The following is a 25,374-nucleotide window of genomic DNA, read 5'->3' as shown; positions in this document are numbered from 1 at the left end:
TAAGGTTTAATGTTGAATATGCAATTGCTCACTAAGCCTAGAATTCATGCTAGTGAATTTTAATTTAGGTAGTTGTTATTCCTGAGCTAGTTCTTGAGACTAAGTCCGGAAGTTGGTTTCTATTCTCTAACTTTAGTTTGCCTCAACAAAATGTTATGAAACTTATAGTTAATGCTAATTATCATAAAACAAAGATCAGGCTTCATCTGTGCCCCATGGCCACATTCTCCATTTATTTTTAAAAAGTTATGTGTCCCTTGGAAATATTAAATTTATGGAAAATGCCCTCTAAAGCGCTCTCACAGATACAATGTTTGCCAGATTTCTATAAAACCTATACTATAGATTAATATCAGCAATATCTCTGAAAGTTTTATATTTATATTTTTTTTAAAGAGTTATGTCTCTTGGAAATATGACATTTATGGAATATGACCTCATTAGCACTCTCACAAGTACAATTGTTGCCAGATTTTTATAAACTTATATTATAGTCTAATATATATATATCAGCAATATCTCAGACAAGTTCTAAAATGGTGGAAGATAAACTTAAAAAAAAAAGAGTTATGTCTCTTGGAAATATTAAATTTATAGAAAATGGCCTCGTTAACGCTCTCACAAATACAATTCTTACCAGATTTTTATCCCCCATGTAACTCGTTGCGGAGGACATAGAAATATTGGGTGTCTGTCTGTGTGTACTTCTGGCCTTCTGGCCTTGCTAGTGCTCTCAAGGGTACAATTCTTGCCAGATTTTTATGAAACTTATACTATAGGTTAATATCAGCAGTATCTTGGACAAGATTTTAAATTTTGGATGATTGACTGTTCTTAAAAGAGTTATGTCTCTTGGAAATATCAAATTCATAGAAAATGGCCTTGTTAGTGCTTCACATAGTAAATTTTAAAGAAGTGAAACTCAGGGGATATAAAACTTAAAGGGGCACTAGCTATGAGATGTATGAAATATAAAATATCTTGTTTTTGTTCAATCATTAATTTGCTGTAGCAGCCAGTATGAGTATGGTTCAATTTGATCATGAAATAAGCTCAGAAACATTGATGATGACATTCACTTGCAAGTAAATAATTCGACCTCATTGAATCTGTAATCATGTGAACTTCAATTAAACCCCTTAGCTAGAGGTGGCTAAGGCATGAATCATGTGTGTTCAATTATTTAAAGGAAAAGAATTTTAACATTGAAATTGAAAATATGAAACAAAACAAACTAAACTAAAAATCACTAAAAACAAATCATGTTCCTAAAAGCTCAACATGAAAAATGGAAAAAAAGCACATACATTTTTATACCTTGATGTTTTATTGGCTTTCTAGGGGGCATAGTTTCGTTTTGTGCCCTTTGAACTTAAGGACGCTTAACTATGGCAACAGAATACGCATGCTCATAAATCCTTTCTGTGATTGGACAAAATGCTGTCATGGTGGGTGATTTGGTTGTGTTTGAAAAAACGTCTCGTTAATTATATCGTGATGAAAAGCAAGTGAAAAACTATAAATATTTGAACTAGATCTTACAAAGATTTATATTTTAATTAAAATAATTGTTTCTCCAATAGCTCTTTGCATCCGTGACAGCTGTTTATTCGGGGCGATTATATAATTTTTAATGTAAACTTTGTTGTACGAACGTACATGACTTTTAGAACACACCTACACATGTGAGATTTCCGTGGGGTTTTGGTGAATGTAAACAGAACTGTACGAGGACTGAGAATACTGAACACAAACAGAGAAAACGTTATTTAAATGGTATCTTTGTGCTTCTGAAGGTTATCGAACTGATAGTTTTAAACATATACTCAAATTTAAATACGTCGGATATCTTTTATAAAGATAGTTCTTGTTTTACAATAATCATACAAAAATATCAAACTTATTCTGGCCTGTGGTATATTCAAGCAGGCTAATGGAAATAAAAATACTGTAGATTGATTTATTTTCATGTATATTAATTTAAATGGATTGAGGAAAACGTAACATTTTTGGCTGAGATTTGTTATCATATGCATGGTTTTTCCCAAGTCTGCATACAAAGTTAAAAACTATTGTAATATGTTGTATATTTAAAGAGGGGGGCTCTTTAAATTTGTTGTTCATCTGTATAATCTACAGTATAACCTGTGTCCTATAGGTGAATATGAATGAAGCTATCCTACTTTTATGTTCCTTATGTAAGTTTGTGACTTCCAATTTTTTTTATTTGTGTTAAAAAAAAAAAAAAAAGTTGAAGATGACAGTTTAATTTTAGGTACTTATTATAAGCCATTTAGCCTGTCCTAATTTTTTATACGACCGCAAAAATTGAAAATTTTTTGGTCATATATTGGTATCACGTTGGCGTCGTCTTCGTCCCAATACTTTTAGTTTTTGCACTCTAACTTTAGTAAAAGTGAATAGAAATCTATGAAAGGAGTAGGTCCGGTAAGGGCCGATTTTGGCCCCAAATTTCAGTTTCATCTAACAAGATATTTAGGACACTTTTTAAACACTTAAGTGTCTATTTCAATTGATTCCATTAGTTTATGTAAAAGATTTTAACTGATTCAGTCATTAAAAACGCTCCGATTGAAGCTTTTAAAAATATGAAAAATCTAACAAATATGCCAAAAAACGCCACTTTTCAGATGGTTTTCGTCAAAAATGAAAGTGGCCGCATCCGTGTTCATCTTCAACCTTTATATATGTTATGTATTATCATCAAATACAACTTACATTTCAATATTATGAATGAACACGAATGCGGCCACTTTCATTTAAGACGGAAACCAAAATGCTATAATTGTGAAGATTTCAGTAATTTAGCATGACTTTATGATGCTAGTACACGATATATGTACATTGTATTGTCAAAAACAGCACATATTTATGTAGCAGAAGCATTATACTTTCCAAAAAATAGCTAAAAGATTACATTTTCACAATTTTGCAAAACTGCTTAATTTTGGGGCCAAAAAAGGGGTCTTACTGAACCTACTCCTTTTAACACAAGGTTTATGACCACAAAAGGAAGGTTGGGATTGATTTTGGGAGTTTTGGTCCCAATATTTTAGGAATTAGGGGCCAAAAAGGGCCCAAATAAGCATTTTCTTGGTTTTCCCACTATAACTTAAGTTAAAGTAAATTGAAATCTATGAAATTTTGACACAAGGTTTATGACCACAAAAGGAAGGTTGGGATTGATTTTGGGAGTTTTGGTCCCAATAGTTTTGGAATTAGGGGCCAAAAAAGGGCTCAAATAAGCATTATTCTTGGTTTTCGCACAATAACTTTAGTATAAGTAAATAGAAATCAATGAAATTTAAACACAAGGTTTATGACCACAAAAGGAAGGATTGGATTGATTTTGGGAGTTGAGGTCCAACAGAATTGGGGGCCAAAAAGGGGCCCAAATAAGCATTATTCTTGGTTTTCGCACCATAACTTTAGTATAAGTAAATAGAAATCTATGATATTTAAACACAAGGTTTATGACCATAAAAGGAAGGTTGTGTTTGATTTAGGGAGTTTTGGTCCCAACAGTTTAGGAATAAGGGGCCCAAAGGGTCCAAAATCAAACTTAGTTTGATTTTAACAAAAATTGAATCCTTGGGGTTCTTTGATATGCTGAATCTAAAAATGTACTTAGATTTTTAGCTCACCTGACCTGAAAGGTCAAGTGAGCTTTTCTCATCACTTGGCGTCCGTCGTCCTGCGTCCGTTGTCTGTCGTCCGTCATCCGTCGTCCGTAAACTTTTACAAAAATCTTCTCCTCTGAAACTACTGGGCCAAATTCTACCAAACTTGGCCACAATCATCCTTGGGGTATCTAGTTTAAAAAATGTGTGGCGTGACCCGTCAAACCAACCAAGATGGCCGCCATGGCTAAAAATAGAACATAGGGGTAAAATGCAGTTTTTGGCTAATAACTCAAAAACCGAAGCATTTAGAGCAAATCTGACAGGGTAAAATGGTTCATCAGGTCAAGATCTATCTGCCTTGAAATTTTCAGACGAATAGGACAACCTGTTGTTGGGTTGCTGCCTGTGAAATGGTTATTTTAAGGAAGTTTTGCAGTTTTTGGTTATTATCTTGAATACTATTATAGATAGAGATAAACTGTAAACAGCAATAATGTTCAGCAAAGTAAGACCTACAAATAAGTCAACATGACCAAAATTGTCAGTTGACCCCTTAAGGAGTTATTGCCCTTTATAGTCAATTTTTAACAACTTTTCGTCATTTTTTGTAACTTTTATAAAAATCTTCTTCTCCAAAACTACTTTGCCAAATTTAACCAAACTTGGCCACAATTATCATTGTGGTTTATAGTTTAAAAAATGTGTCCGATGACCCAGCCTGCCAAACAAAATGGCCGACATGGCTAAAATTAGAACATAGTGGTAAAATGCAGTTTTTGCTTTATATCTTTGAAACTAAGACATTTAGGGCAAATCTTTCAAGATTTAAATGTCCATCAGAATAAGATATATCCCCTCACAAATTTTGAGTTGAATCGGACAACCTGTTGTTGGGTTGCTGCCCTAAAATTGGTGATTTTAAGGAAATTTTGCAGTTTTTGGTTATTATCTTGAATACTATTATAGATAGAGATAAACTGTGAACAGCAATAATGTTCAGCAAAGTAAGATCTACAAATAAGTCAGCATGATCAAAATTGTTAGAGGACCCCTTAAGGAGTTATTGCCCTTTATAGTCAATATTGAACAACTTTTCGTCATTTTTGTAACTTGTATAAAAATCTTTTCTAAAACGACTTGGCCAAATTTAACCAAACTTGGCCACAATCATAATACTAGGGTATCTATTTTAAAAAAAAGTGTCTAATGACCCCGCCTACCAACGAAGATGGCCGACATCAGTAAACACATTAACAGGTGAGCGACACAGGCTCTTGAGAGCCTCTAGTTTATTATTGGCCCAGTTTTCAAGTTGGTCCAAATCGGGGTCCAAAATTAAACTTTGTTTGATTTCATCAAAAATTGAATAATTGGGGTTCTTTGATATGCCAAATCTAACTGTGTATGTAGATTCTTAATTTTTGGTCCCGTATTCAAATTGGTCTACATTAAAGTCAAAGGGTCCTAAATTAAACTAAGTTTGATTTTAACAAAAATTGAATTCTTGGGCTTTTTTGATATGCTGAATCTAAACATGTACTTAGCTTTTTGATTATGGGCCCAGTTTTCAAGTTGGTTCAAATCAGGATCCAAAATTATTATATTAAGTATTCAGCAATAGCAAGAAATCTTCAATTGCACAGTATTGTGCAATAGCAAGAAATTTTCAATTGCACAGTATTGTGCAATAGCAAATATTTTCAATTGCAAAGTATTGCGCAATAGCAAGAAATATCTAATTGCACAATATTGTGCAATAGCAAGAAATTTTCAATTGGAGTTATCTTTCTTTGTCCAGAATAGTAGTTGAATCAACTTTAAATCATTGTTTTATACAATATACAATGTATATTCACTTTTACTATCAACTGATAAATTAAAACAATCTTTACCATTCAGTGATAACAAGCACTTTATTTTACATTTTAATATTTTATGATGTATTTAAATGAGTAGTTATTGTTGCAAACTCCATTAGAAATTTGAATTGAGATCAGTTTTGGAAAAAGGGAAAGGGGGATGTGTAAAAAAAAATGGGGGGGGGGGGGGGGGTTAAATTTTTCTCATTTCAGATTTCATAAATAAAAAGAAAATTTCTTCAAACATTTTTTTGAGAGGATTAATATTCAACAGCATAGTGAATTGCTTAAAGGCAAAAAAAATATTTTAAGTTCATTAGACCACATTCATTCTGTGTCAGAAACCTATACTGTGTCAACTATTTAATCACAATCCAAATTTAGAGCTGTATCCAGCTTGAATGTTATGTCCATACTCGCCACAACTGTTCAGGGTTCAACCTCTGCGGTTGTACTAAAGCTGCGCCCTGCGGAGCATCTGGTTCTATTCTATTATACATCAATCATTTATTGATTTCAAATCAAATATTATATGATTACTACCACAATTTCACAATATACATTAGACATAAACATATCTGTGAACACTAATATACAGTAATATAGTGTATTCACTTAAGAAACGAATGCTTCTTTTTTGTATTCATTTTGGTGTAAAAGTGTTGACCGAAGTACATTTTGCAGAAGCACTTCATTCTAAAAATGTATGCGTGGTCAATGCTTTTACAACCCTACATAATTACTAAAAGAAGCATTCAATACTTATAACAACATTTTTTCGCTATGATCATGTAAACACGATTACTATCAAGTTTTCTTTTATTTACCCGTGCACTTTATTTTGGAAATGTGTGTCATCATGTATGTTACAATTCTTTCTGAAATGAAGAATGACGCAAGACTGCTGTTAGCAAATCAAAATAACGTATCGTAATGAAACATACATCTAATGTTATTATAACTAAATAAAAAAAATGATAGTATATATGTTGTTCGAGGGCAATTTTTGATACCATGTTCAGAGATTTTAACATTTTTATGTATCCTTGTAATGTTATCAATTTATTGAAACTCTCTCTGATACCTGAGTAAAGAATATGCACAGAAAATCATAAACCAAATAAAATGAAAATGTGTTCTTCATTTTGGTCTCTTGTGGAGAGTTGTCTCATTGGCAGTCATACCACATCTTCTTTTTTTATATCTTCAGTTGTGTACTGACATATTTTGAATTACCACCTCTTATTTTGACATAATGTGTCATTGGCACAAGTACAGTAAATGTACATGCATTTTCATCACTTAGGGTTAATTTTTTTGTCAAGCTATATCAAGGAATGATTGCTTTTTCAAAAAGAAATTAAAAGGTCCCACTAAAAACGCTCCACAGAGATTAATAGCTTTGCATTTATTTGATGAAAGAGGTGAGCTGGCAAACAATTAAATAATTAGACAAAAAGTACTTAATTATGACATCTTGCTTTCCTCTGAAGTCATGAAAAAAAGCTACCTTACTTGGTGAAGTCACATAGAACAAACACGTCCTTTTTGCAGATCGCTGAAAAATAAAGATAAAATTTGTGCATAAATCATCTCGAAATCATAGAAGAAACAGATTCCACCAGAAAATCTATTGTACTATGATATTTCTTCACTACAGACAGTTTAAAAATCTAAACATTGAAAACTCTCTTCAAGTCTCATGCAGTGGTAGAAACTATACACTGCATATCCTAAAATTATTTCCCTGTGTTAGAATTGATTCCCTATGGAAAATATTTCTTTGTTTTCATTCTATCAATAATTTGTTTTTGTGCCTCAAACAAAAATGTCCAAGTCTGCTTTAATTTGCCTCAATGAGTTGATTATGAATATGATCTTTTATTGTTGATATATATGCATGGAAGTAATATTTAATTATTACTTCCATGGTATATGCATATAAATTAATGCAGGTTCTTTAAAAATGCAGTCTCAAGAGTAATTAAGGGTCATGCGTCACTTTATTGTCAATGAAATATTATTCAGAATAAATATTGCTTTGAGAGTAGAAAGAAATGCACAAATTTCTGTTTTAAGTAAGAATTTTTAATCAGATTTTTTACAGGCTCTATTTCTGACGTCTGCTCAGCAGACAGCAACAGATTAATTGGAAACTTCAATATAACACCTGATTCTGTGTGTCACACAGAGGCATCATGATCTTACAGATGTGTCAACAATTAGCTCAATTGAAGGGGACCAACAAGGGAATGTTTAATCTCATTGAAATGAGTAATTATTTATGGAAACCCAATTTCTATTAAGTTAAATCTGTTAAGATTGTGTTTTAAATTTTGAATTTTTTTTGAATTCATTTTGAAAATAAGTTGATTTACCTTAAACAAATTGATTCTGGATGAAGCTGTGAGGCCTTAACATTATTCTTTTAGGTCCTCCTAATCCAGGATTGGTTTATTAATTCAGAAAACCTACCCACTTTTACTGAATCTTGAAAATTAATAAGCTTCTGTTGGTCATCATTAGTTGTTTAGTCTTAGTGGTTCATTCAAAATAAATAGTAGAATGTGACGGTCAGTTGAAATTTGAAAGTAAACTTTTACGAATTTTCTTATTTTTCAACTTTTACAGTATTATTAGGAAATTGGATATATTGTGTACATTCATCCAATTGCAAAATATGTTGTCAGCTTTGGTGATGATTGCAAGGGTTAAAAGGGCGTTTCTCCTTTTGGTTAAACGTGGGAATGCAGATAAGGGTAAGAATTCCACTGTTTCTTTTATTTGAAAGTAGATGTTATTGACAAAAGTATTGAGAAAAACAATAGTATTTTTGCAGCATGTATGTGGTAGTATATAAATTGAATAATAAGTACATGACACCCTATAATACTGTTTTAGCCTCCATAATGAAACATCCTTTCTGGACATTTAATTGCCATAGAACCTTTTTATACGACCGCCAAAATTTAAATTTTTCGTCTTATATTGCTTTCACGTTGGCATCGTCGTCTGCGTCGTCGTCGTCGTCCTAATACTTTTAGTTTTCGCACTCTAACTTTATAGTAAAAGTGAATAGAAATCTATGAAATTTTAACACAAGGTTTATGACCACAAAAGGAAGGTTGGGATTGATTTTGGGAGTTTTGGTCCCAACATTTTAGGAATTAGGGTCCAAAAAGGGCCCAAATAAGCATTTTCTTGGTTTTCGCACTATAACTTTAGTTTAAGTAAATTGAAATCTATGAAATTTTGACACAAGGTTTATGACCACAAAAGGAAGGTAAATGGGATTGATTTTGGGAGTTTTGGTTCCAACAGTTTAGGAATTAGAAGCCAAAAAAGGGCCCAAATAAGCATTATTCTTGGTTTTCGTACAATAACTTTAGTATAAGTAAATAGAAATCAATGAAATTTAAACACAAGGTTTATGAACACAAAAGGAAGGTTGGGATTGATTTTGGGAGTTTTGGTCCTCAACAGAATTAGGGGCCAAAAAGGGGCCCAAATAAGCATTATTCTTGGTTTTCGCACCATAACTTTAGTATAAGTAAATAGAAATCTATGAAATTTAAACACAAGGTTTATGACCATAAAAGGAAGGTTGGGTTTGATTTTGGGAGTTTTGGTCCTAACAGTTTAAGAATAAGGGGCCCAAAGGGTCCAAAATTGAACTATGTGTGATTTCAACAAAAATTGAATAATTGGGGTTCTTTGATATGCCGAATCTAACTATGTATGTAGATTCTTAATTTTTGGTCCCGTTTTCAAATTGGTCTACATTAAGGTCCAAAGGGTCCAAAATTAAACTTAGTTTGATTTTAACAAAAATTGAATCCTTGGGGTTCTTTGATATGCTGAATTTAAAAATGTACTTAGATTTTTAATTATTGGCCTAGTTTTCAAGTTGGTCCAAATGGGGGTCCAAAATTAAACTTTGTTTGATTTCATCAAAAATTGAATAAATGGGTTCTTTGATATGCCAAATCTAACTGTGTATGTAGATTCTTAATTTTTGGTCCAGTTTTCAAATTGGTCTACATTAAGGTCCAAAGGGTCCAAAATTAAACTAAGTTTGATTTTAACAAAAATTAAATTCTTGGGCTTATTTGATATGCTTTATCTAAATATGTACTTTGATTTTTTATTATGGGCTCAGTTTTCAAGTTGGTCCAAATCAGGATTCCATATCAAGTATTGTGCAATAGCAAGAAATTTTCAATTGCACAGTATTGCACAATAGCAAGAAATATCTAATTGCACAATATTGTGCAATAGCAATTAATTTTCAATTGGAGTTATCTTTCTTTGTATAGAGTAGTAGTTGATAATATATGTTGGAAATTTGCCAGACATGACTATGATGTCATTTTCTATTTTTATTTGCCAATAACTTTATGTAAATAACTTCATTGGAAATTTGCCAATATAAAATGTTGCTGATGAAGCTTTTTTTCCTTATCTTATCTAAAATGTTTTTAGATAATGTATGTTGGACATTTGCCAGACATGACTATGATGTCATTTTCTATTTTTATTTGCCAATAACTTTATGTAAATAACTTCATTGGAAATTTGCCAATATAAAATGTTGCTGATGAAGTTTTTTTTTATTGTTTTATACAATAAACAATGTATATTCACTTTTACTACCAACCAATCTTTACCATTCAGTGATAACAAGCACTTTATTTTACATTTTAATATTTTATGATGTATTTAAAAGAGTAGTTATTGTTGCAAACTCCATTAGAAATTTGAATTGATATCAGTTTTGGAAAAAGGGAAACGGGGATGTGAAAAAAAAAGGTTTTTTTTTTTTTAAATTTTTCTCATTTCAGATTTCATAAATAAAAAGAAAATTTCTTCAAACATTTTTTTGAGAGGATTAATATTCAACAGCATAGTGAATTGGTCAAAGGCAAAAAAAAACTTTTAAGTTCATTAGACCACATTCATTCTGTGTCAGAAACCTATGCTGTGTCAACTATATAATTTTAGATTTAAAAAGTTTGAAGAAGAAATCTTTAATTGAATTGTAAAATCTTGACATTTGTTTTGTGTAAAAAAAAAACCATGTAATGTCAAAAATTTGATCACAATCCAAATTCAGAGCTGTATCACGCTTGAATGTTTTGTCCATACTTGCCCCAACTGTTCAGGGTTAGACCTCTGCGGTCGTATAAAGCTGCGGCCTGCGGAGCACCTGGTTTACAGTTGAATTGATGATGTTTCTATACGCTCGTTTAAAGGACTTATTATGATCTACCATTGTCTAACTGTCCGTCTGTCAAACTGTCCATCCATCTGTCTGTCTGTTGGTTGTACCTTCCGTCCATCCGTCGGTCTGGCTTCAGGTTAAAGTTTTTGGTCAAGGTAGTTTTTGATGAAGTTTAAGTCCAATCAACTTGAAACTTAGTATGCATGTTCCCTATGATATGATCTTTCTAATTTTAATGCCAAATTTGACTTTCTTCCCCATTTTCACAGTCCTGTGAACATGAAAATGATAATGTGGATGGGGCATCCGTGTACTATGAACACATTCTTGTTCAGCTATATTTTTCATATATGTGCTGTTGTTTTAAGTGTCTACTCTAATGTCTGGTTTCATCACCTCAAGACAGAATAATTGCTCTGAGATATTATTAACAAAATATGGCATATCTATCATAGCATGGAATGGATGTGCAGTATGAAAAATATTGATTTTGTGCATTTGTTGTAAAACATTTGATAAAAATGAATACAATTTGAATATGTTGAATGGAACATTTATTTTTATCTGTTTGAATGTACTTTTTACTATGGGATTGGATACAGGTAGTTTATCATGCCTTAACTGAAAGAAGTATTTAAAAGTGGTAAACCAGCACATTTAGGGGAACGAACATAAAATGATCCACATTTCTTTAAGTTATGGTGACAAACAGGTATTCCATATAGCAAATATATTCACAAATAACTCAGTTTTGCCTTGATGGTATCAAAAAAGTTCTTCATATCTTCATGTAAAACTTTTACATGAAGATATAAAAACAGCTTTTAAAAGCCGTTTACATGAAGGGACCCCATTTGAAACAAGCTTTAGAGCTTTCATGGGTATAAAATATCAGCAAATTTTGTCCATGCACTGTAGGATACTACACTCATAAAATACCAATATATTTTACCATATATGTGTTAGTATTGTATTTATGTATTGTATATATTGTGTATTGTAATTATTAATATGCTTTGATATTTTATTGAATAAAATATTAGTATTATTATATTATTATAATATATATTTTCTCGGCTTAAGTCAATTTTTTAGCACTGTAATGGAATGAAAGGGAATAGCACATTTTTTTCATTTAGTAAATTTTACCCTTGTATGTCTCACAGTTAATGTCTGTCCGTCCTTAAAGTCCTAAAATTAGTTTGCCTCATACAAATGTTATGAATGAAACTTATACAAAATGCTTATTACCACCAAACTCAGATCAAGTTTAAATTTGGGTGGTTTCACTTTCACCATTTTCCAATTATTTCCATCCCTTTATAAATTGCTTCATTTGCTGTTTCTACACTCTAAATTTTGTTTGTTTCAACCAAATGTTATGAATATCATAGACTGTAAGACAATACTTAATACCACCAAACACATATCAAGTTTGAAGTTGGTGGCATCAGTTTTGCTTTTCTTGAGTTATGTCCCTTTGTAAATTAATTTTTTTTTCAGAGGTTGCAATAAATATATACACAAGTGAGGGCACCTGTTTTCTCATGGCCACATTCTTCATTTATTAATGATTTAATGTAAATGAGTGTATATTTACAACATAATTTTTGAAACCCATATTTTCTGGAGAATTATTCAAAAAAGTTTCCAAATTTTCATAAATTCTATATATAGTGCTGGTGGACATGGATATTTCTAAACCCTGCTCGTTTGAAAATGGGTATCTATTTGTTTGATGTGTTTGAGCTTTTGATTTTGCCATTTTATTAGGGACTTTCCGTTTTGAATTTTCCTCAGATTTCAGTATTTTCGGTGAATATATTTTATGCCACCATTTGATTGCAATGTATTATTGTGTACACAGAGTTTCTTGTAATTTGGTATCAAGTTTCAAATTGGAATGCTATCCTGTGTTGTCACAATCATTGCTCCTGTTGAGTGTTTAGCAGGCTTATTTATTACATACTGTGTATCACCATGCATTACATTTTGATATGATATGATCTTTATAATTTTAATGCCGAATTAGAGTTTAACCCCAACGTGGTCCATTGAACATAGAAAATGATAGTGCGAGTGGGGCATCTGTGAACTGGGGACACATTCTTGTTGGTTTTTTTTTTCTTAAGACCTAAAAATCAGACAAAACTTTGGTTTCAAGCTTGATGTTCTTTCACATCCAATATCCCTGTGTATCATTAATGCTCACCATTCATCTTTTTTTTTTTTAAATATCATTGACTGATTTTGTTCATGTTATCAATATATCTCATATACGTGCACAGGAATTTTGTTATTTAAATGTCTAAATTTTTACACCACATATAGTTTATAAAGAAGGATTGTTTGAGCAGATTTAAAATTGAAATAAATTTGCACTTCCGAAATATAAGTTATTCATTTGTGTGACATTCTCATTAAATGGTTAACATTATTAAAAGATATTCTGGTACAGTGTACTAATATGAATGTATAGAATGATTTGTGATTTACCTGGATTTCTTCATGACACACATGTGGTGATAGATCATACGATCAAAATAATGAATGTATATTGGTTTTCACTATATTTTCACAATACATACTTTATTACATTTCAATTACTTTGATATTAATGAATTTGAAAAAGGCTTAGGATTTAATTCATTTAAAAATAACAAAACGTTGGTGCCTTTTTTTGATTTGGGGGAATTTGCTGTGTAACAATTAGTATTGAGTATTTTTAAATTGAATAGTGCATTGCACATAAAATTCTATATTTGACAACTTTGCATGACCATCAATTTTTAGTTGACACACATTTTCCTGACAATGATGTGCTGATATATTTTTTTAAATTCATGATAACAAAAATCAGTGCTTAAAAGTTTCTTTGATTTATGATTTTGAGAAGAAGAAAATGAAATCTAGATATTGAAAAATTAATATGGAAAATGTTGTGGAGAAAAAACATCCTAATCACCATCACAAACATCATGGAATTTTAGGATATTTAGTCAGTAAATTAAAAATAGAGGAAGGTAAATATAGCTGAATTATTAGACTTTAATACAAGTTTTTAGGGAAAATGTTTGCATTGAAAATATTAATAAGAATCTAATGGATTCCATAAACTGATTTAATGCATTGTTTTTGCATACTGCATTTTATCAGAAAAGATAATGTGATAGAAGTCTTATTACCTTGGAACTTTCAGTTATTCCATTAAATCTATGCTTATTTATCTCATTTAAGGGATAATTTTCTGATAGATGAAAGAATTTGCTTGAATTATTATTTAGGAACAGAATTATAATGTACACATGAGTAAAAGGAGTAGGTCCCGTAAGGATCAATTTTGGCCTCAAATTTCAAGTTCATCTGACGAATGAATTTGACCTCTTTTTAAAGACTTAAGTGTCTATTTCATTTGAATCAATTAGTTTATGTGAAAGATTTTAACTGATTTAGTCATTGATAACGATCCGATTCAAGCTCAAATATGAAAAATCTGCCAAATATGTCGAAAAATGTCACTTTTTAGATAGTTTTTGTCAAAAATGAAAGTGGCCGCATCTGTGTTCATCCAAAATCTTTATATATGTTATGTATTATCATAAAATACAACTTACATTTCAATATTAAGGATGAACACGAATGCGGCCACTTTCGTTTTACACGAAAACCGTCTAAAATTTAGCTAAAATGATAGAATTGTGAAGATTTCAGTAATTTAGCGTGACTTAATGGTGCTAGTACTCGATATATGTACATTGTATTGCTAAAAACAACCAATATTTATGTAGCAGAAGCATTCTACTGTCCAATATATATTTAAAAGTTTACATTTTAACAATTTTGTAAAACTGCTATATTTTGGGGCCAAAAAGGGGTCTTACCGGACCTACTCCTTTGTGAACAATAGAGTTTTTCCCATAGAGTGAAAGAAAGATTTCTTTTTGATGTTGCATGGAAAAGGGAAATATTTGTTTTACATATTTATGTCTGTGCTATATTGTTATTCATTTATTGTGTAGTACATAAATCAGGTTGTTGTTATTCTTGTTTGAATAATAAGGTATTTTATACTTTGTCTTGTTGGGCCTTTTATTGCTTACTATATGGTGTGGGATATGCTCATTGTTTAAGGCCATGTGGTGACCTATAGTTCCTTACTATTATATCAGTTGGTCTCTGATGGATAGTTATCTGATTTGCAATCACCATATTTTCTTATTTTTTTAAGTTTAGCATGACCAATGAATACTAATACATGTACTATCATAATAACCCTCTTTTTTGGAGGACAAGTTTTGCCATTATACCACCATTAAAGATGTTGCTTGTTACAAAAAAAAGTTTATATAGTGTGCATACCTGTCCACCTCTGAAAATGAAAATGCACTTTAGAAAAATAAGCTCATAAATGTTTATAAAATGTGTTCTGTTCAATATTAGTATTCAGGGGATTTTTTCATATAGAACATATACATGTACCAGTTTTGTTACAAATATTCACAATTGTGCTGTTTTTTTCTGGATATTATTTAGAATGTTAATTTATGTTATCATTTTAACTTCATTGTATTTATTAACTATTTCTTATAAATCACATGATCATTTATCATTATACAGTTTGGTGTAGACTAAGCAAGCATAAAATAAACATGTATTAATGCAGAGTGCACATATTTCATTTGTTTGACTACAACTTCCATGTTTTCTAAAATACCTTTTAATTTGTCAAATAGAAATTTCTTATGTCTACCTCAAGGTTTTTTTTATTTGTGTGTCCATTGTGTTAACAGGGATATTCTACAGATTTTTCACCTTTACCTGTACCACTTAATAAACCCAATAATATACTTTTAGCTTTAACTATTTGTAAAAATTATAAATAAACTATATTTTCTTATTTTTCGTTTTATAATTCTCTTATAAAACCATAACATTTAATGGTATTTTCAATCCAATTACAGCAATTCAGTTTACATAACATTGAAAATCTGATTCTCTCTATTTTCACTGGCTTATTCATATGTTAGAAATGACAAATAAATGAAGTACCACTTAATGAAAAAGTTTTGAGGATTTTTTGGATAATTATATACTGAAAATCTTTATTTAAAAACAAGTTTTTTAATGTGGAGGACAATATTGATTACAGCAGATTTATCTAGACAATGTTTCAAGACTACAAATAAACAGACAACATAGTATATGTCCAGACGACAGTTTGGGATTTCTGAACAAAATCTGTTGACCAATTGAAATTTCTTACAAACTTGGATTGCCTTACCTTTTTTTGGTGAATAGTGAAAAAGATCTATTTTGGTGTTTTATGTCACTAGTTCAAAGGTCAAGGTTACATCAGCAATTAATAGACATAATTTAGGTTTTTATTAGTATTATTTGTACTAATTTGACAGAAGACTTAGTTTATAGCCATGATAGTACTTGAAAAAATCTGCACATATTTTCCTCTACAAATCCATTTAAGATAGCAACTCAGCTTCTACACCCAAGTACCTAAATAATAAAAATACATGAAAAATTGAGATATGGGCCATAAAAATAAAGAGAAGAGGTGCCTCACAATTCTTAGTAGCATCATTTTAATGTCATCCTTTTTTCTGTTACAGAATCTGATACAGATGTGGAGAGAAGTGAAGGGACGAGAGGGCACAGTAGACAGGCAAGTCACTCGTCTGTTAACAGTTTTATCAGTTTTAGGGTAGGTTTGGCTTCTTTTGATGTGAAATAAACTAACTTTTTTATTAACACTTTTTTAGGGGACTGAAGGTTTCAAAGAAGCCAAACTTTATCCTGTTAATAAAAATGAAATACAATTTTTATTTTGAAATTAAAATGACAGCTTAAATTATTTAGATATTTCTCCAAATTACATTAAGGTAAAGCAACGCATTCAAAATCAAAAGCTCAAACACATCAAACAAATGGATATCAATTGTCATATTCCTGACTTGGTATAGGCATTTTCTTATGTAGAAAATGGTGATTTAAACCTGGTTTTAAAGAAATATAGATAGGGTAGGTCGACTTTTCATCAATATTTTGTCAATCTGGGAATCTTTTTTAAATAGGAGAATGTCATGCCATAGATAACAATAAATGATACTTTTCTCATTTATTACTCAGACCAATATGATTTAAAATGACAATATTCACATTTTCTACCCACAGGTAAATGCAGCTAGCTCAGTGAGTTTTGGGGTAAAGATTGCATGGAAGGCAATCAAAACCCTATGGTACTAACGTCTTGATAAAAAAATCTTCAAATATAGTGCATAGATCATAACATTCTATCACTATTTTACAAAATTTTTCTTTGATCTTACTAATTAAATTTCTCACTTTTGCCGTACTGGCTCAAGGGAGAAAATCAATCTCGTTGAGAGGATCAACAATAATCAATAAATACATTTCATATCGCTGTCCAGAAATTTATCAAAGAAATATATATTAAGATATATAACTAAAGAAATGATGTTATACTTGTCATGAAAATAAAATAACTTTTGCAAGATGCAGAAATCTAATATCTGTTCTGAAAATACCAATGATGTCATTGTTAAAGTCATCTTTCAAAATTAGAGTTATCATCCTTTGTCCAGAAGTGCAGTATAATGAACTACAAAAAAATGGAAACAACATGTTATAAATTTCATGCATCTGAAATTGAATGGATTAACCTTCATCAGGAACTCTCAAAGTCCAATATTTGAAAGCCAAGAATGTATAAGAACCTTAACAGTCGGTAGGTCTATATGACCAAAAAGGATATTAAAAAATAGCAAGCACTTTGATTGGCAAAACAAGTTACTTTCTTTAAAAAAGAAAAGTAATATGTGAATCCAAGACAGTTAACTGGTTACCAAAAAATTGTGGCTGAATCCCCAAAAATTGTTGCTGAATTTTAGTTTGTATTTTAATTGAAATAATTGACTGTAAATAGAATAAGACAATGATGATTTTAAAACATTTTTATCAAAAATATGTAATTGTGTGTAGATTCTTGCACAAGTCAGTTGAAAGCAAATTTGGATAGTTGTGAATAGAAAAGTGTATATGCAGGCTATGTTCTTTTCATATATTTAATGATAGTATGATACTAAACCCATAATGGGTGGGATTGTGCTTGATATTTGGATAGTTGTGAATAGAAAAGTGTATATACAGGTTATGTTCTTTTCATATATTTTATAATAGTATGATACTAAACCCATAACGGGTGGGATTGTGCTTGATATTCATATGATGAAGACATAACTTTAAATCAGATTAATTGAGGTCTTGAGCTGGCATATCAGTAACTGCTAGTAGCCCTTTTTTAATTTTTGGATCATTTTCATTTTATTATATGTTCGCAAAAATTAAAAAATTTTTTTTGTCATATATTGGTATCACGTCGTCATCATCGTCAGCATTGTAGTCAGTGTCAGCCGAAGACAGATGGTTTCCGGATAATAACTGAAGTATAAGTAAATAGAAATCAATAAAATTTTAGGACAATGTTTATAACCACAAAAGGAAGGTTGGGAATGATTTTGGGGGTTATGGTCCCACAGGTTTAGGAATTAGGGGCTTAAAGGAGCCCAAAACAAGCATTTATCTAGTTTCAGGACAATAAGTTGTGTATAAGTATTTCAATTGCTCTGAAATTGTACCACAATGTTTAATACCATAAGAAGAAGAATGAAATTCATTATAAGGGTTATGGGGCAAACAGACAAGGATTTAAGGGCCAAAAAGGGGCCAAAAATCAATATTTTTCTAGTTGTAAGACAATAACTTGTGTGTAACTGTATGGATCTCTCTGAAATTGTACCACAAGGTTTCATATAAAAAAGGGAAGGCTGGGATTGAGTTTGGGGTTAATTTCCCCAAACATGTAGGAATAAGGGGCCAAAAAAGAGCCAAAAAGAAACATTTTTCTAGTTTACAGACAATAACTTGTGTTTAAGTTTATATATCTTTTCGAAATTATACTTCAAGGTTTCTTACTACAAAGGAAAGGCTGGAATTGAGTTTTGGGGTTCTTGCTGCAAGGTGGGTCTCAATAAGTTGGGGGCCAAAATAAGCATTTTTGTAGTTTCCAGTCAATAACGTTATGTTTAAGCATACAAATCTCTCTGAAATTACACCACAAGTTTCAATACTACCAAAGGATGGTTATGAGGGGTTATGGGGGGTTATGGCTCAAATCATTTAGCAAATAGGTTTTTTCTTGTTAAAGGACAATTTAGACAATTTAAAAGCAGTGTAAGGAAGGTAATTCAATAACAATTCAATTTAAAGAATACTGTTATATATGTCTAGCGGGATGGCTACAGTGCAGGCGATTTGGTGTCACGATATCTCAGTAGCATGGGTTCGAATCTCTGCGAGGGAAGAACAAAAAAATTTCGAAAGCAAATTTACAGATCTAACATTGTTTGGTGATGTTTAGACGAGTTATATATATATATATATATATATATATATAAACGAGTCTAAATTGAAAACTACATTTAACCTATGATTGCGTTGGATAAAAACTGCAATTTTAGCTCACCTGGCCCAAAGGGCCAAGTGAGCTTTTCCCATCACTTGTCGTCCGTCGTCGTTAACTTTTACAAAAATCTTCTCCTCTGAAACTACTGGGCCAAATTAAACCAAACTTGGCCACAATCATCATTCGGGTATCTTTTTAAAAAAATGTGTGGCGTGACCCGGCCAACCAACCAAGATGGCCGCCATGGCTAAAAATAGAACATAGGGGTAAAATGCAGTTTTTGGCTTATAACTCTGAAACTAAAGCATTTAGAGCAAATCTGACATGGGTAAAATTGTTTATCAGGTGAATATCTATCTGCCCTCAAATTTTCACATGAATCCGACAACCCGTTATTGGGTTGCTGCCCCTGAACTGGTAATTTTAGGGAATTTTTTCTGTTTTTGGCTATTATCTTGAATATTATTATAGATAGAGATAAACTGTAAACAGCAATAATGTTCAGCAAAGTAAGATTTACAAATAAGTCAACATGACCAAAATGGTCAGTTGACCCCTTAAGGAGTTATTGACCTTTATAGACAATTTTTTACCATTTTTCGTAAATCTTAGTAATCTTTTACAAAAATCTTCTCTTCTGAAACTACTGGGCCAAATTAATCCAAACTTGACCACAATCATCTTTGGGATATCTAGTTTAAAAAATTTGTGGCGTGACCCGGCCAACCAACCAAGAAGGCCGCCATGGCTAAAAATAGAACATAGGGGTAAAATGCAGTTTTTGGCTTATAACTCAAAAATCAAAGCATTTAGAGCAAATCTGACACTGTAAAAGTGTTTATCAGGTCAAGATCTATCTGTCCTGAAATTTTCAGATGAATCGGACAACCTGTTGTTGGGTTGCTGCCCCTGAATTGGTAATTTTAAGGAAATTTTGCTGTTTTTGGTTATTATCTTGAATATTATTATAGATAGAGAAAAACTGTAAACAGCAATAATGTTCAGAAAAGTAAGATTTACAAATAAGTCAACATGACCAAAATGGTCAGTTGACCCCTGAAGGAGTTGTTACCCTTTATAGTCAATTTTTAACCATTTTTCGTAAATCTTAGTAATCTTTTACAAAAATCTTCTTCTCTGAAACTCCTGGGCCAAATTAAACTAAACTTGGCCACAATCATCATTGGGGTAACTTGTTTAAAAAATGTGTGGCGTGACCTGGCCAATCAACCAAAATGGCTGCCACGGCTAATAATAGAACATAGGGGTAAAATGCAGTTTTTGGCTAATAACTAAAAAACCGAAGCATTAAGAGAAAATCTGACAGGGTTTAATTGTTTATCAGGTCAAGATCTATCTGCCCTGATGTTTTCACATGGATCAGACAACCCGTTGTTAGGTTACTGTCCTGAATTGGTAATTTTAAGGAAATTTTGCCGTTTTTTGTTATTATCTTGATTATTATTATAGATAGAGATAAACTGTATACGGCAATAATGTCAGCAAAATAAGATCTACAAATAAGTTTCCATGACCAAAATAGTCAATTGACCCCTTAAGGAGTTATTGCCCTTTATAGTTAATTTTTAACATTTTTCATAAATTTTTGTAAATTTTTAGAAAATATTTTCCACTGTAATTACTGGGCCAAGTTCATTATAGATAGAGATAAGTGTAGCAACAAGAATGTTCAGTAAAATAAGATCTACAAACACATCACTATCACCAAAACACAATTATGTCATGAATTTATTCGTGTCCATTGTTTAATATGCACAAGACCAAGGTGAGCGACACAGGCTCTTTAGAGCCTCTAGTTATATATATAGGCGTAAAAAATAATTTTCACATGTGCAGATATATATATTCATTAAATAAAATAATAAAATTAGTAAAAAATTAACAGTTCCATTCTGTTAATTTTTTTTACTTATTTTATTATTTTATTTAATGAATATATATACATTGTATATATATATGTTTGATATAAAAAAAGAATTGTTGAGGTGATTAATATTCAACAGCAAAGTGTATTGCTCAAAAGCAAAAAAAACATTTTAAGTTCCACATTCATTCTGTGTCAGAAACCTAGGCTGTGTCAAATATTTAATCACAATCCAAATTCAGAGCTGTATCAAGCTTGAATGTTGTGTTCATACTTGCCCCAACTGTTCAGGGTTCGACCTCTTTAGTCATATAAAGCTGCGCCCTGCGGATCATCTGGTTTAGTTTCTTTTTATGCCCCACCTACGATAGTACGACAATAACTCAAAAAGGCCTTCACCATTGTCCATGAAAATTTGGTGAATTGTTTATATCTATTAATGTAAGCTCCCTTTCAATTTTTATAAATTTCAGATTTTTAGTTTTGGATTTATGGGGCTTTATTCATAAAAAAAGGGGGATTTTCAACACTTCGGACAATAACTCAAAAAGGCTTTCACCAATGTCCGTGAAACTTTGGTGAATTGTTTATATCTATTGATGTAAGCTCCCTTTCAATTTTTATAAATTTCAAAAATCTTCTCCTCTGAAACTACTGGGCCAAATTAAACCAAACTTGCCCACAATCATCATTGGGGTATCTAGTTTAAAAATTGTGTCCTGTGACCTGGCCAACCAACCAAGATGGCCGCCATGGCTAAAAATAGAACATAGGGGTGAAATGTAGGTTTTGGCTTATAACTCTGAAACCGCAGCCTTTAGAGCAAATCTGACATGGGGTAAAATTGTTTATCAGGTCAAGATCTATCTGCCCTGAAATTTTCAGATGAATCTGACAACCTGTTGTTGGGTTGCTGCCCCTGAATTGGTAATTTTAAGGAAATTTTGCTGTTTTTGGTTATTATCTTGAATATTATTATAGATAGAGATAAACTGTAAACATCAATAATGTTAAGCAAAGTAAGATTTACAAATAAGTCAACATGACGGAAATGGTCAATTGACCTCTAAGGAGTTATTGTCCTTTATAGTCAATTTTTAACAATTTTCATAAAATTTGTAAATTTTAACTAACATTTTCCACTGAAACTACTGGGCCAAGTTCATTATAGATAGAGATAATTGTAAGTAGCAAGAATGTTCAGTAAAGTAAGATGTACAATCACATCACCATCACCAAAACACAATTTTGCCATGAATCCATCTGCATCCTTTGTTTAATATTCACATAGACCAAGGTGAGCCACACAGGCTCTTTAGAGCCTCTAGTTTATTTATTACTTGAGTTTGTATATCATTTTTATGGTGTTATGAAACTTATACAAAATGCTTATTACCACAAAACACAGATCAAGTTGGAAGTTTGGTGGCCTCACTTTTACCGTTCTAGAGTTATGTCCTTTTACAAATGGAAAATTGCTTTATTTTTGTTTCCATTCTCAAACTTAAGTTTGCCTCAACCAAATGTTATGAAACTCAGATCAATTTCAAATTTGGGTACTGTCACTTTTACAGTTGATTTATGTCCCTTTATTATGTTGTATGCAAGTGTGGGCATCATCTGTGTCCCATGGACACATTCCCTTTTTTTTCATAACCTTTTTGCAAATCCCAGTGTAGACAAACTGGATGTCTAATGCAAATTGCACAAACCTATAGCAATATAAATTTAAGCACACGTACAGTTTGCTTTATAGTCTGGATGCCTTGATTTTATCTATCATATCTTCATATTTTGTTTCTTGGATGCATTCAATTATTCTCCACTCGTTATTAAAGCTGTCTGTACTTATGTTGTACAGATAAATTCAAAGTCCAATTTCCATGTGAAGTCAAACCCTGAGTCATGCAACTTTCATATTAGGTATGTTTCTTGCGAGTAACACACTAGCTTCATTGGGACCTCTTATAAGAGACTTATCAAATTTTATGAATTTATTTATTTTACTTAAATTAATCCAAATATTCTACTTGTTTTTGAATAATATTTTATTTTTAGAAGTTTTATGAATATCTGAATACTCTACTTGTTAGTACTGAGAATATATGCAATTTTAAATAAAAATCCATGTATTTGCATAAGAATACTATGTTACATACAAATGTAACATAAACATAATGTGTGTCAAAGAATTAAAATTCAGAGGACAAAGTATGATATCTTTAATCTCAACAGAATCTGGGAGAAGTTTTAAAAATATATATTTTAAAAATGTTGTGCTTAAAATGGTATATTTTGTCAAGTGTTAACATTTCTAAGAATTTTAGTGTTATTCTTAGAATTTTAGTATTTTAACAGGAGCAAGAATACATTCAGTTAGGTGATGAGTTAATGGACATTGTTTGGGAAATGCATCAAACTAAAGATGGTTGGAAACTAGAGAAGGGAGATAACCCTGAAGATGGCATTGTTCACAGTATATACAATAAAAAAATTAAGAGGAAAGTTTATAGACTACAGGTATGTCAAATGCTAAAAGAAGGATTGCATTTCATAAAATTTTATATATATATATATATATATATACATGTAATATACTGCAGCTGTGCTATTTGAGCAGTCAAATTGCATTGACCATATATTCATATGTGATATACAGTCACTGACCGTATATCACCTTGTTTATGACGTTGACAATGTGTTTCCGTAGAGTTTTATTTATGACGTCAATAAAACATACAGGTTCGCAGCAATTTTACGTTGTCCGCTCACAATTAAAGAATGACGGTTTTTACCCTAAATAATTCATTTTGAACAGTTATAAGAGTTGCAGTATATAAAGAATAACCATACATTGTCTCGAAATATCAATCTGTTATTTGTACTCGGCTCGAAACAGGTAGAAATGCTCGGCACAGCCTCGCTTTCTACCTGTTTCAAAGCCTTGTACAAATAACAATGATATTTCGAGACAATGTATGGTAATTCTATATATAGTAGTCATGTTGAATTAATGCCTCAGTGGTCTCCTTGTTAAGCTTGCAGTCACATTGAGTCCCTTGGAAAGATTAAATATAAGACTTCAAAATTGTTACATTGTATTTGCTATTTTTCCACTAAGATGTAAATTAATGGTAAGCATTTTTCATTGATCATATTTATATTTTAACATATATAAGTAAATTGTTGTACTCAAGAAGAGAGTAACAGTCAGGATTCTACTTTGTCAAAAATATCTCCCTATGACGCCAGTTCATTTTCACAATCGTAGAAATGGAAGCCATTGTAGGGATGACCCGCTGCCAATTTTGCTCTTTAAAACCGATAAATTTATCCACATAGCACCATTACGATCCTTATATGTCAGTTGTATTTTAAAAGACAAATGTATCTACTAGCTAATGAGCATCAGTTAATGATCTTGTCTGCATTGATTCAACTTAAAACTATTGTCTGATCGGTTGTCAGGTGGAATTTTTTTAAAATACTTAAACATTTAAAAAAAAAAGGGCAGACTATAAAACTTTTCAGCGGTCAAAGATTATAAACCCTAGTTATCACACACAAAAAATTATATTTTTTCGAAGATATACATTTTCATCATCCAACTTAAAAGACTGTCATCAAGCACTTTCAGTAAAAAAAATAGCTATTCGAACACACCTACTCTTATGTTTTAAAGTCAACCTGTAGCTATGATATATAAAAATGATAGAATCTGAAGGGAGATGATATATCAAATACTCTTGCTTTGTACGTTTTAAAGACAAAATATACACCTCAAACACGCCCTAACATAAAAAGGTGCACTCGATTTTCTCTTTTCAATACAATTGTTACACATTTTTTGGAATTATTTCTTGAGTCACATAATGGAAGGGCAGACACGAAAATTACTGAACTAATAGATTGATATGTTCTCTGTCCGTGGTAATTTTTGTTTTAAAATTGGAGCGTATGCATTTTCTACATCCAACTTGATAGATACCCATGTCGTCAATTTGATATCTAATTGTTCTGCATTACTATGTAATAGATAAATTGAAAAATTATGCAAATGGTGTTTTTTAAATAAAACACTTAGTAATTGAGAAGAAAATTGTTGTTTTATTTGTTTCGATTAACTTTTAAAATTGTTGTTACTATAGTAAACATTACAGTAAGCATTTATCTCCTTCCCTAACAAAGAGCTTCGATTCTTTTGTTCTATTTCAACTGGGTTTCCACCTGGTAATTGTATGTAATGGTTAATAACTGACCAAAGAGCT

At 31.3% G+C, this 25,374-nt stretch overlaps 1 protein-coding gene across 4 annotated transcripts in view; it reads left to right on the top strand.

Moving 5' to 3' along the window:
* The window catches only part of LOC143063650 (stAR-related lipid transfer protein 3-like), a 92,418-nt gene that overhangs the window by 52,252 nt on the left and 14,792 nt on the right, over nt 1–25,374 (top strand). For 3 of the 4 annotated variants that reach the window (XM_076235904.1, XM_076235905.1, XM_076235906.1), the window contains exons 9-10: nt 16,349–16,440; nt 23,465–23,626. In XM_076235904.1, the coding sequence (XP_076092019.1) occupies nt 16,349–16,440; nt 23,465–23,626 (254 nt within the window). The remainder of the gene's footprint in view (nt 1–16,348; nt 16,441–23,464; nt 23,627–25,374) is intronic. The other variant, XM_076235907.1, reaches the window with a different exon arrangement.

This window comes from Mytilus galloprovincialis, chromosome 2, assembly GCF_965363235.1.
Source record: "Mytilus galloprovincialis chromosome 2, xbMytGall1.hap1.1, whole genome shotgun sequence".
Lineage (NCBI taxonomy): Eukaryota > Metazoa > Mollusca > Bivalvia > Mytilida > Mytilidae > Mytilus > Mytilus galloprovincialis.
Note: the sequence above shows the minus strand (reverse complement) of the source record. Positions and strands in the feature narration are given on the sequence as shown.